At 44.8% G+C, this 11,351-nt stretch overlaps 1 protein-coding gene across 1 annotated transcript; it reads right to left on the bottom strand.

Annotated features, from left to right (window-relative positions):
- Window positions 1-60: 60 nt before the first annotated feature.
- Window positions 61-4,131, bottom strand: LOC311130382 (uncharacterized protein). The gene is made up of 3 exons (XM_084163106.1): window positions 3,997-4,131; window positions 2,631-2,858; window positions 61-360 (listed from the first exon to the last, which is right to left on the bottom strand). Exons 1-3 carry the CDS (start codon window positions 4,064-4,066, stop codon window positions 242-244), a joined length of 417 nt encoding a protein of 138 aa, XP_084019232.1. The 5' UTR covers window positions 4,067-4,131; the 3' UTR covers window positions 61-241.
- Between the last annotated feature and the right edge of the window lie 7,220 nt (window positions 4,132-11,351).

Below are 11,351 nucleotides of genomic sequence, written 5' to 3'. Positions count from 1 at the left end.
GGTATTGGTTGCATAATCCCCACTGTACCTATTTCATCCAACATTAGCCTGCTCAACATAGACTTTTGGAATAAACATTTTTATTTACTTTTCAAATATAATAATACATAACATTAACATTACACAATGTACTGTAGTTGCAGTAATAGGTTATGACGGTAAAATCATATTATTCATAGGCTATAACCAGAGGTCTGTCAGACTGACAATGAGAGGAAGTGAACCCGCTTCAAAGTCTGACTCAGCTGAAGAGACTTTTCCCAAATGACAGCACTTGGTCTGCGGCGCTGTTGTCCTTAGATTTGCCATCACGCTCGCCAGACATCTCTCCTGCAATGTCTCCCAGTGTGTCTGTCAGGTCTGAAGGATAAGCAGAGTTTATAAGAATTGTAGAGTTTATAGATAAAAATGATCAGAGGTGGTGAGGTTACAGATGTAGCTCAACATTCATTATTGTCTCTAAACAGCAAAAGCAAAAACAGCTGCAAAGCTTCTATCAGACAATCTATTTACATTTGAGTCATTTAACAGAATCTCTTATCCAGAGCGATTTAGCTAGGTGACACAACCATATATCACGGTCTCAAACTAGGTTTCCATCCAATTGGCGACAGATTTTCATGCTGAACATTCTAAAATCTGCATAAAAACAATGGGCCTGAGCGCATTTTCCCACCAGAAATGTATTTCCATCAAATTGATCTGTTGCGGATAAAAGCCTGTTTGATGACAGTGCACACAAAAATAACTTTCGCGGTTAAACTCACATGTACCGAATAAAGGATACAAGTTAAATCGGTTTCCATCACATTTTCAACTCTACTGATGATTTTGTAAAAAAAAAAAAAACGCTTATATTGTGAATATAACACTCTGGTTTTGGCACGTGCGCTCTAGCCAACAGCTCGCAGATGCAGTGCGGGTAGGATAGCCTACATTAAGAGATTATTATGGACAAAAGAACGAGATTATTCGTATTTGTCAAAAAGGTAGCCAAGCATCGACCATTATGTCTCCAGAATAAGACCCTCGATATTTATTGGAAAGGAACGTCAATCACCGCGTGCACTTTCACCACCTTCAGAAGTTTATCATTTATTTAATCTGTAAACTGCATTCTTTCCTGAGTCATAGTGGGAGGACCACACAACATATCATCGCGTGACTCCAAATTTACTTCGATCGATATGATGGTTATTATATCTATAGTTGCGCATAAAGGCATTTCCATTGCCATTTCTCGCATAATTAATTTTACCTACACAAAAAGATACCACATTGACTAGCATATTTTGTTTTGGCGACATTTGTAAAGTTTACCGACAAAAATTTCCATCAGGGCTGTCCTGACATTTTTTATCCGACATGTAGCCTACTTTACTCGCATAAAAAGGTTGGATGGAAACCTGGCTATAGTAAGTACATTTTTCCTCAATAAAGCAGCAGCTAAATGCAAAGTCAATGCTAGTAAGAAAAGACAAGTGCGAGTGTTAGTGCTAGACGGGCAAGGGCGGAGACCTAGGTTTTCAGACGGTTTCGGAAGATGGGCAGGGACTCTGTTGTCCTTCCTGACCAATGATATGTATTAAACGTAGATGACAGGCAGGGGGAAGCCGACACGCAGCCATTTTGTACTTTTGAACTTTTTTGATAAGACACCTTAATGCATACTATACTTTTAAATTATATTGTGTCAACTGAACATAAACATAATATATAAAAACATTTCATTTTAGAGAGTACTAATGTTATTGTCCGCACTACAACAAATAAATACTTAAATACATGTAATTTTGTCCTTGAAACATTTTATTGAAATACTGTAGAATTCCATTCATTCCTATGGATGGAGGACTGCTCCTAATGAGGGTTACCAATGTGGCGGCTGGTGGCTTCAAAGCCTCTCATTGGCCAATACATACTGTAACATCAGCAGTCCAGGGTTTATACACATCATTGGTCCTGACATTAGGGGAAAGCTTTTTCCACTATTTGGGTGCCTGGGCAGAGAAGAGCTTTGACAGGGTTTTGTTGTCACGTCTTCTCCCGTTGCTCCCCTCCGGCGCTCTGATTCACCCGTCTACTGAGCCACCCGTCTACTGAGCCACCCGTCTACTGAGCCACCGGTCTGAGCGCACCACCTCGGTAACACCGAAATGGAAACCCAAAACACCCTAATCACCTCCAGCGCACCTGCGCCTCATCACCACCCCTATATAGACCTGGACTGTTCAGTGTTGTGATTGTTAGTGTCATGTTCGTGTACTCGCTCTTTGTTGTTCTCTTGCTCAGTGTTATGTAAACCTTTACATTGTTGATTCCTGCGTCTGCGTCCTGCCTCTTTGTATCCTCAGTACTCCTCACATTTGTCTAGAAGGGATACAGCTTTTTCTAAATGGACTTTTCGTGGCCTTAAGCGATGAGTTTTTCTAAATTGACTTTTAGTAGCCTTAAGCAAGGGAGGGGCAGTTCCCCTTGCTTCATGTGGAGAATATACAGGAAATACAACATGCAAAGGCACACCTGAATAGGATACATGAGGTTTGTACTTCATAATACTATGTATTTAATACTTTATTGTACTATGTAATGTAGGGTATTTATTTATTACCAAATGTAGGTTGATTTACCTCTGTCACCTCCTCCGGCCCCACCTGCTCCTCTACTTGACTCTTCTTTCTCATCCTTGCCAGAGAAGAGACTTCCGAAGCCGCCTCCCTCTTTGTCTTTGCCCTTGTCGTCATCCTTTGATCCTCCAAATAATCCTCCAATACCCCCACTGTTGCCCCCGCTGGACTCCTCCTTCTTTGAATCATCCCCTCCAAGCATGCCCTTCACCTTCTCTTTGGCAACTTTAGCTGCAAAACATCACCAAGTAAACTGTTTAGAAATCTGACCAGAAACATATGATGCATTAAACTGAAAGGAGATTATTATTATTGTAATGACACCCCTCTACTGTGTTTTGAAGTTGAATAAACTGATATCGTATTTGAAGGTATTTCAGAGAAAGCAACAGTGTACGACATAAAATACATCTGTGGTTTTATTTATTTGGTGCCAGATGCCAAATTCACGTTTACCTTCTATGAGTCTAGTTGTACATAGTGAACTGACAGCATTGTCAGACATTACAAGCAAACACTTCTTAGGCCTACATGTTGTTAACATCTAGGTAATTACACTAATGCAGCTAGTTTCAAGGATATGCGAATTTAACAAACAGGATATGTATAAATAAACAATTGTGGCCTAGTTTACAATACATTTCTAAAAGACAAATGCCATATATTGCATTTGTATGCTTCCCATCATGAGCTGTCCATAAATGACATGATTAATCAGCACAAGTTGATGCTAATGCCTAGGTTCCAGTTACCAGTCAAATCCTAAAGGATTTATCTCACTTTCTCTCTAACATCTAATTAGAGTGAATGAGAAACTGTGAAAAGCGAGGCTCAGATCAATTCAAAGTGTGCTGACATGTTTACAAAGAGTTTAGAGGAGAGATGGTTTTAAAAGACAAGGCCGGATCATTACTTACTGCAGCTGAAAGAGGAATGTCACTGAGTTGAGTCAAAGTGAGCTACTGTTTTTTTATACGCTGATCTTAGCACAGAGGCCAAGGCAGTGGAAAAAATTACAAAAACAAGTCAGGTCTGTCCAAGCCTAGCAACCACCCTTAAATGCCAAGTTTTGTATGACAGAGGCCCAACTTATACCAAAGGATGCTGAGTTTTAAAAGTAAATGTCAGTTATATGTTTGTGTGTAAAAGTGTATGTTTAGAGGAAAGTGAAATGTATCTATGTTTAATCATTTCCAGCTGCTGCCAGCCTCACTCCAGGCAAAGTAGGACAGTGAAACGCTCCACATAAAATAATCACGCAGAACAAAAGTAAGACAAAGCTGTTCCAGCTGTGCGTCACCCTCTACTCCCCTTCTCCTCACAACCCCATCTCCTCCCCCCTTTCCCCCATCTCCCCCTCAAGACTCACCTGCCGTATCCACTGCCTGGTCCACATATTTGTCAGCCGAGTCGCCCAAAATGCCTGAGAGGAAAGACATGTCTCTGAAGAGTAGTCAGTGTCTTTAGAGCAGTGTGTGTCTGAGAGAGGATGTCGGAGTAGTGTGTGGGGCAGAGGAGGGCATGGAGTCTTATAGAGGTTGGCACTCTCAGTCCCTAAGCCTACGCCTTTCACGGCTCTACCGATTGGCCAGAGAGGTCAGGGTCTGGCAAGAGGGTGTAACTCAGGACGGTAGGAATGGGAGGGGGGGGCTGGCTTGCTTTTGAGAGTGAATTCCATGACTGCTTGCCTTTCCTCGAATAAAAGCTTCTTTGTAGGGCTTGTGAAACTGGAAATGGAAAGGTTGGCACGCCGCTCTGTCTCCACCCTCAGTAGGAATGCTTGAAAGGCCGGATGACCATAATGATACTCTCTCTCTCTCACACAGACACAGAGATGAAAGGCGCGACCATTGGAGCAAAGCTTTGTTTTGAGTCTGTCTTCAATGTGCACCATGAAGAGTGGTGGGAAAAACAAGAAACTGTCCATCTGCCATCATTCATGTAATTGGTTCAACATTCCACTAGTTAATGAGTAACAGCAAAATACTGCATCCAAGAGACCTATGCTCGCAATGAACAATGTAACAAAGTAAGAAATCAATCGGCCATAAGACTACTTACCTTTCATCAATATTTGATGATATTGGTGATTCTATTTCTATGGTTGTGCCATATGACACATGAATTTGCAATGTACTAATATCAGAGTTTGCATGGATTCTGAGATGAGATTGTGCATTCACAATTTCCTTTTGGTTTTTATTTCAGATGTGTTTATTCTAACTTTATAATTGTAAAAGAGTGACTTATTTTTGAGTAGACAGACTTACACTGTACACATAATATAAGACAATAAGACAAGAGGGCGATTCCACGGCAGCGGGAGCAGAAAATATTTTTGGTATCTCAGATTGTTCTGTCAATTCTCACATATGAACGTCATTGAGAGGAACAATGTTTAACATGCTTTTTACATTTGCATGCCAAACCATTTTTATTTTTTTATCATGATGAAAGTGGCCATTTTAGGCCCTTTTTAGACCTATACATGCCTCCTGTAAGGTCCTATGATCCGTGAACCGTACATGATAGAGACAACATCTTGGTGTCATTATACTCCTTATAGTGTCCTCTCAAATATGGAGTATGTCTAGATTATGGAACACAATTTTCACATTCATTTATTCAACATTACATACAGTGGGGAAAAAAAGTATTTAGTCAGCCACCAATTGTGCAAGTTCTCCCACTTAAAAATATGAGAGAGGCCTGTAATTTTCATCATAGGTACACGTCAACTATGACAGACAAAATGAGAAAAAAAAATCCTGAAAATCACATTGTAGGATTTTTAATGAATTTATTGGCATATGATGGTGGAAAATAAGTATTTGGTCAATAACAAAAGTTTCTCAATACTTTTGTTATATACCCTTTGTTGGCAATGACACAGGTCAAACGTTTTCTGTAAGTCTTCACAAGGTTTTCACACACTGTTGCTGGTATTTTGGCCCATTCCTCCATGCAGATCTCCTCTAGAGCAGTGATGTTTTGGGGCTGTCGCTGGGCAACACAGACTTTCAACTCCCTCCAAAGATTTTCTATGGGGTTGAGATCTGGAGACTGGCTAGGCCACTCCAGGACCTTGAAATGTTTCTTACGAAGCCACTCCTTCGTTGCCCGGGCGGTGTGTTTGGGATCATTGTCATGCTGAAAGACCCAGCCACGTTTCATCTTCAATGCCCTTGCTGATGGAAGGAGGGTTTCACTCAAAATCTCACGATACATGGCCCCATTCATTCTTTCCTTTACACGGATCAGTCGTCCTGGTCCCTTTGCAGAAAAACAGCCCCAAAGCATGATGTTTCCAACCCCATGCTTCACAGTAGGTATGGTGTTCTTTGGATGCAACTCAGCATTCTTTGTCCTCCAAACATGACGAGTTGAGTTTTTACCAAAAAGTTATATATTCGTTTCATCTGACCATATGACATTCTCCCAATCCTCTTCTGGATCATCCAAATGCACTTCAGACGGGCCTGGACATGTCCCACTGGCTTAAGCAGGGGGACACGTCTTGCATTGCAGGATTTGAGTCCCTGGCGGCGTAGTGTGTTACTGATGGTAGGCTTTGTTACTTTGGTCCCAGCTCTCTGCAGGTCATTCACTAGGTCCCCCCGTGTGGTTATGGGATTTTTGCTCACCGTTCTTGTGATCATTTTGACCCCACGGGGTGAGATCTTGCGTGGAGCCCCAGATCGAGGGAGATTATCAGTGGTCTTGTATGTCTTCCATTTCCTAATAATTGCTCCCACAGTTGATTTCTTCAAACCAAGCTGCTTACCTATTGCAGATTCAGTCTTCCCAGCCTGGTGCAGGTCTACAATTTTGTTTCTGGTGTCCTTTGACAGCTCTTTGGTCTTGGCCATAGTGGAGTTTGGAGTTTGACTGTTTGAGGTTGTGGACAGGTGTCTTTTATACTGATAACAAGTTCAAACAGGTGCCATTAATACAGGTAACGAGTGGAGGACAGAGGAGCCTCTTAAAGAAGAAGTTACAGGTCTGTGAGAGCCAGAAATCTTGCTTGTTTGTAGGTGACCAAATACTTATTTTCCACCATAATTTGCAAATAAATTCATAAAAAATCCTACAATGGGATTTTCTGGAATTTTTTTTCTCAATTTGTCTGTCATAGTTGACGTGTACCTATGATGAAAATTATAGGCCTCTCTCATCTTTTTAAGTGGGAGAACTTGCACAATTGGTGGCTGACTAAATACTTTTTTTCCCCACTGTATATTAATATGAATATCTCGAAACTACCCATTTCCTAGTTCCGACTAGCACGTGAATGCAGCATAAGTCTCAAAAGCCAGACCCTAGGCAACACAGTGACTAGAGTTTGGTTTCAATGATAGACCCTCTTGGCATAGAGCAACTATGTCACTGCCTACATCGATAAGGGAAAAATAATCATCACGAGGTATGTCTGCCAAATCACGAGGCAGACATGCCAGAACATTGCGATTCAAAACAAAAGTTTGCAGGCAAAACCTTTGCAGTGGTTTTAGTTAAGGAAGTTGATGCAAACTAGCCACTTGGAAAATGCACTCATGAAAAATAACCTTCATGGTCTGCATCTTGCTAGCTACTAGACTGAACAAAAATATAAATGCAACATGCAACAATTTCAACGATTTTACTGAGTTACAGTTCATATACGGAAATCAGTCAATTGACATAAATTAATTAGGCCCTAATCTATGGATTTCACATAACTGGGAATACAGATACAGTGGGGGAAAAAAGTATTTAGTCAGCCACCAATTGTGCAAGTTCTCCCACTTAAAAAGATGAGAGAGGCCTGTAATTTTCATCATAGGTACACGTCAACTATGACAGAAATTGAGGGGGAAAAAATCCTGAAAATCACATTGTAGGATTTTTAATGAATTTATTTGCAAATTATGGTGGAAAATAAGTATTTGGTCACCTACAAACAAGCAAGATTTCTGGCTCTCACAGACCTGTAACTTCTTCTTTAAGAGGCTCCTACAACATGTTGTATTTTCTATGTTTGTGATCTAGGTTTTGTAGTTCTATGTTTGGCCGGGTGTCTTTCCCAATCAGAGGCAGCTGTCGCTCGTTATCTCTGATTGGGGAGCATACTTAGGCAGCCTATTGGCAATTATGGGTTGTGGGATCTTGTTCCGTGGTAGAGGCTTGTTTTGTGTGTAGCCTTAGGACTTCACGTTTCGTTGGTTTGTTGTTTTGGCGTGTGTTTATCATTTAAATAAACATGTACACATTTCACGCTGCGCCTTGGTCTGACCCGTCCTTAAACGAACGTGACAGAAGATCCCACCAAACACGGACCAAGCAGCGTGCCCAGGAGGACCGAACACCCTGGACACAGGTGGGGAAGATTTGGTCTTGGGAGGAGATATTTGCGGGAAAAGGACCCTGGGTGAAGAGGGAAGCCCAGGCAGGAGAGGAGCAACGGCAACACAGAAGCTGGCAGAGGAGGAAGCCCGAGAAGCAGCCCCAATAAAAAAAATGTGGGGGGCTAAAGGGGTGGTCGGGGAGCGAGAGAGAAGAGCCCCGACCACTGCACACGGTGGGTTTCCAGATTGAGTCCCTACGACCATGGGAAGAAGAGTGGGAACAGTATTATACTGAGGAGTCGGAGGATGACGACGGCGATGAGTTTCTGTTCCCTAACTCGTGGGGGCTCCCGGAGGAGTCCTCACTGGAGGAGGAGTGCCGAGAGAAGGATCGGATCTGCAGGGTAAGAGAAGAGGCCACCATATTACGGGGGCTGATAGATAGAATAGAGCGGGAGAGATCCATTCAAGAGGAGGCACTGCAGGAGGCTCGTAGGGAAAATGAGGAAGTAGAGGCACGGAGAGAGGAGCTGGTTAGGCAGCATAAGGAGCAGGGGTTAATAAAGGAAACCAGGTATGCGGAGATACGCACTGTGTCACCAGTGCACCTTCCCAGTCCGGCCCGGCCCGTTCCTAATCCTCGCACCAAGCCAGTGGTGCGTGTTCCCAGTCCGGCCCGGCCTGTTCCTGCTCCTCGCACCAAGCCAGTGGTGCGTGTCACCAGTCCGGCCCGGCCCGTTCCTGCTCCTCGCACCAAGCCATTGGTGCGTGTTCCTAGTCCGGTCCGGCCCGTGCCTGCTCCCCGCACCAAGCCAGTGGTGCGTGTTCCTAGTCCGGTCCGGCCCGTGCCTGCTCCCCGCACCAAGCCAGTGGTGCGTGTTCCCAGTCCGGCCCGGCCCGTTCCTGCTCCTCGCACCAGACCAGTGGTGCGTGTTCCCAGTCCGGCCCGGCCCGTTCCTGCTCCCCGCACCAAGCCAGTGGTGCGTGTTCCCAGTCCGGCCCGGCCCATTCCTGCTCCTCGCACCAAGCCAGTGGTGCGTGTCGCCAGTCCGGCCCGGCCCGTTCCTCGCACCAAGCCAGTGGTGTGTGTTCCCAGTCCGGCCTGGCCCGTTCCTGCTCCTCGCACCAAGCCAGTGGTGCGTGTTCCCAGTCCGGCCCGGCCTGTTCCTGCTCCTCGCACCAAGCCAGTGGTGCGTGTTCCCAGTCCGGCCCGGCCTGTTCCTGCTCCTCGCACCAAGCCAGTGGTGCATGTCGCCAGTCCGGCCCAGCCCGTTCCTGCTCCTCGCACCAAGACAGTGGTGCGTGTTCCTAGTCCGGTCCGGCCCGTGCCTGCTCTTCGCACCAGACCAGTGGTGCGTGTGTCTAGTCCGGCACGACCCGTGCCCGTTCCGGCACCGGTCAGCGGCTCCAGTCCGGAGCCAGAGAAGTCCGCTCCACCGGTGCTCAGTCCAGCTCCGGTCAGCGGCTCCAGTCCAGACCCAGACGTCAGCCCCTCTCCAGGTTCGGGGTCTCCCACACCAGGGTCCAGACAGGGCTTGGTACATCGTGGGAGGAAGGAGAGGGGAAGCAGCGCGCCGAGGTCCAGACCAGACCAGGGGCGTAATGGGGAGGCGGAGAGAATGTGGTCGTCACGCCCGGAGCCGGATCCGCCTCCGAGGCGGAATGCCCACCCGGACCCTTCCCTGTCATGTCAGGTTGGTGTGGTCGGAGTCCGCACCTTTGGGGGGGGGGGGGGGGGGGGGGGGGGGGTACTGTCACGCCCTAACTCAGGGGACTCTTGTATGTTGAGTCAGGGTGTGGATATTCTATGTTGTATTTTCTATGTTTGTGATCTAGGTTTTGTAGTTCTATGTTTGGCCGGGTGTCTTTCCCAATCAGAGGCAGCTGTCGCTCGTTGTCTCTGATTGGGGATCATACTTAGGCAGCCTATTGGCACTCGTTAGTTGTGGGATCTTGTTCCGTGAGTAGGCTTGTTTTGGGTGTAGCCTTAGGACTTCACGTTTCGTTGGTTTGTTGTTTTGTCGTGTGTTTATCATTTAAATAAACATGTACGCATTTCACGTTGCGCCTTGGTCTGACCCGTCCTTAAACGAACGTGACATCCTCTATGCCAAAAGAGTCCATCATTGAAACCAGACCCAAGTCACTGTGTTGCCTAGGGTCGAGTTTTTTAGAATATTTACCTAAAAAATGCTCATAAAGTTTGATGTACTTGTAGAGTATATTGTTCCAAACAATAAAAATGAACAAAATCAAAAGTGGTTTTGAGATATTCAAATTTTCTATGTTGAATAAATTAATGTGAAAAATAGTTTTTCAGAATCAATACATACTTTATATTTTTGAGCAGGAGTATAATGACACCAAGATGTTGTCTGTATCATGCACAGATCAAAGGGTCTTATAGGAAGCATATATAGGCCTAAAATGGCCACTTTCATCATGCTTTTCTCAAAAATGGTTTGTGATACAAATGTAAAAAGAACAGTCCCAAAATGAAGTTTCTATGTGAGAATTGCCAGAACAATCTGTGGTACCAAAAATATTTTCCGCTCCTGCTGGTGTGGAATCACCCATTAGGCTCATGTTATTGTTTGGTGATGTAGGATGACTGTGTACCTATTTGGCCCTGGTGAATATTTGATAGAAGGGAGCAGGTGGACCTGTGCACAGGGAAAATGAATAGGAGGGTGTGTGCTGTGTTGTTGTCCATTATGTCCTGGGTGTGTCATCTCACCTGCTGTTGTGCTCTCATCATGCCTCAGGTTCAGATTGACGGTGTCGGTATCATCAGATGCACCGCTTGGTAACCTATCCTTAGTGCCACATGACCTGACCGGGGAATAACTACAGACCATATCATGGGCCCTGAGTTTTTTCTGGTCTCCTAGGACTACCATCCTACATTGTCCACTGAGGGAATGAATGCTTACACATGCTAAAATCAGGACAAGAATAGACAGAAGTGCCACTGAGGGAACAGAAACAGCCTCTCTGGTAAACACTGTGCGTGTGTGTATGTGCGTGTGAGTATGTGTGTGTATGCGTGTGTGTACGCGTGCGTACGTGCATGCATACGTGCGTGTGACGCAGACGGACCCCCGTGTGAAAACATTCTCACCATCCTGTCTCCTGTCTGACTTTGTGTGTGTCCTCTCACTGGCTGCATTTACTGATCTTTTTTCCACTAATTGGTCTTTTGACCATCACTTCAGATCTTTTCACATCAGATCTTTTCAGCGCTGATCTGATTGGCCAAAAGACCAATTAGTGAAAAGATATCAGAATTGGGCTGCCTGTGTAAACGCAGCCTTTGTTGCAGAGTTTATTTGGTGTTTTGTGTTTCCTGCTGAGCTGATACAAACATTCAAACAGTGAATAATATGCATAGCATAGCATA

The sequence above is a fragment of the Coregonus lavaretus genome, assembly GCF_964263955.1.
Source record: "Coregonus lavaretus genome assembly, chromosome: 1".
Lineage (NCBI taxonomy): Eukaryota > Metazoa > Chordata > Actinopteri > Salmoniformes > Salmonidae > Coregonus > Coregonus lavaretus.
This window is presented reverse-complemented; position numbering and strand designations above follow the sequence as displayed.